At 55.6% G+C, this 1,661-nt stretch overlaps 1 protein-coding gene across 1 annotated transcript in view; it reads right to left on the bottom strand.

Annotated features, from left to right (window-relative positions):
- The window catches only part of OTUD7B (OTU deubiquitinase 7B), a gene marked incomplete at its 5' end in the record, with an annotated part of 9,182 nt that overhangs the window by 390 nt on the left and 7,131 nt on the right, over window positions 1-1,661 (bottom strand). Inside the window, 1 exon segment of the mRNA XM_010083124.1 lies at window positions 2-922. Coding sequence (XP_010081426.1) covers window positions 2-922 — 921 coding nt within the window.

The following is a 1,661-nucleotide window of genomic DNA, read 5'->3' as shown; positions in this document are numbered from 1 at the left end:
AGGACCCCCCGGCGCCCTGCCGCCTGCCGTCTTGGTAGCTGGGGGGATGCGACCCTTCCACGCTGCTGACCACCGAGGGTCTGGGGAAAGTGAAAACACCCGAATAACCAGGTGGAAAAGCTGCTATTTTGGTTCCTAAGGCCAGATCCGGGGTGTGGATGGTGTAGGTGGGGGGAGGCTGGGGGTAAGCGGGGTTGAGCATCGCTTCCTCGCCCTTGTGGGTGTTCGCCTCCGGCTCCAGTTTCTTGGCAGGGGCAGTGCTCCCCAGCGCCTTTTTTTCCGCCTCCTTTTGTTTCTGCTCGGCCATAAAACGTTCCTCGGCGTCCAGGAGGTACCGCTGGATCATCTCCTCCTGGTACTGGTGCCGGTTGCTGGTTTTGAGGTGACCGGCGAAGATGAATTTGCGCTCTCCCTGCATGGCAGCCCGGAGGATGCTCAGGCTCAGCCGCACGTCGTTGCTGTATTTGTAGGGATCCGTGGGCTTTTCGGGGGCTGCTTTACCCGGGCAGCTTTTCTCCACAGGAGCAGACAAATCTCCTTGGGAAGATTCCTCTTTGCTGCCTTTCCTTGATTTCAAAGATCCTTTCTTCTTCTTCTCCAAGGTATCTCCCTGCCCGTTGCTCACGCCTCCCTTGATCGTTTTGCTGTGCATCAAGCCGCCCATGTTCTTTTTGAGTTTACTTCCCAAAGTCTTGCCGAAGCTGCCCAGCTTATTGGCGACCGAGTCTGCCCGTTTTTTCTCTTTTTCCTTCTCCTTTTCTCGGTCTTTCTTTGGTTTCTCTTTGTCCTTGCAGCCCCTGCCGCCACCGTTGCTCGCCGAACTGCTGCAGACCGACTCCTTGTCCGACTCTCCCGACTCCGCAGCTGAACGAGCATCGTCGCCCGCGGAGGCTGTAGGAGATTCTGGCTGGGCCAAAGGCGCCTAGGGAGACAAAAACCATAAATATCAAAATCCAGAAAGCTCCTCAGATAAGTTTTCAGGCTGAAGGTGAAAGTGGGAGCTTGCTTGGAGAGCAGAGGGGACGATGCTCAAACACGCTCTGCGCCGCGTCCCCAGCGGCCGCCCTGCACATCTATAAGGGTCTGAACTTGCTGGAGCTCTCAGGGGAAAAGCTAGAGAAGAAGAAGGGGGTGCTGCTGGTGAAGAGGGGGCCAACAAATCCCCCTCTCTGGTCACCTACAAGCGTGCTGGCACACGTTTCCCTGGGGTCACGGCATCCTCTGTTCTTTCGCATCAACGGTTTGGACGCCGCTCGTGCCGAGACGGGGACGGGCTCCGGGGTTTCTGAGCAAAGCATCTGAGAGCACGTGGCCGGTTCAGGAGGTCACAAGCAAATGTCACCGTTCGAGCTTTGCTACAGAGATGACATTTTGGGTTTCAGACAGACCAAAATAGCTCAGATTTAAGTTTGGGGAGTTTTCTCCTTAAAAAAGGAGGGGGAAAAAAAAAACCAAAAACCCAAAAACCCCTTCATGCTGTCAAGGCAGCTCCCACCATCTGGGAGAAGACCGCAGAGGTCTGGGAAGTGGACGGGAGTTTTCCTGCCAAGGAAAGGTCCCAGGAAAACTACAGTCAAACCCTGTGTCTCAAGGGAACCTTCTGGCAGCCGTAACCCAAGAGTTTGTGTTTGTCTTGGAGCAAGGAGCGGCGTCTTCACCGC

The sequence above is a fragment of the Pterocles gutturalis genome, unplaced genomic scaffold, assembly GCF_000699245.1.
Source record: "Pterocles gutturalis isolate BGI_N339 unplaced genomic scaffold, ASM69924v1 scaffold19855, whole genome shotgun sequence".
Classification (NCBI taxonomy): Eukaryota; Metazoa; Chordata; class Aves; order Pterocliformes; family Pteroclidae; genus Pterocles; species Pterocles gutturalis.
The sequence above is the reverse complement of the archived record's forward strand: the minus strand, read 5'-3'. Positions and strand labels throughout refer to the sequence as shown.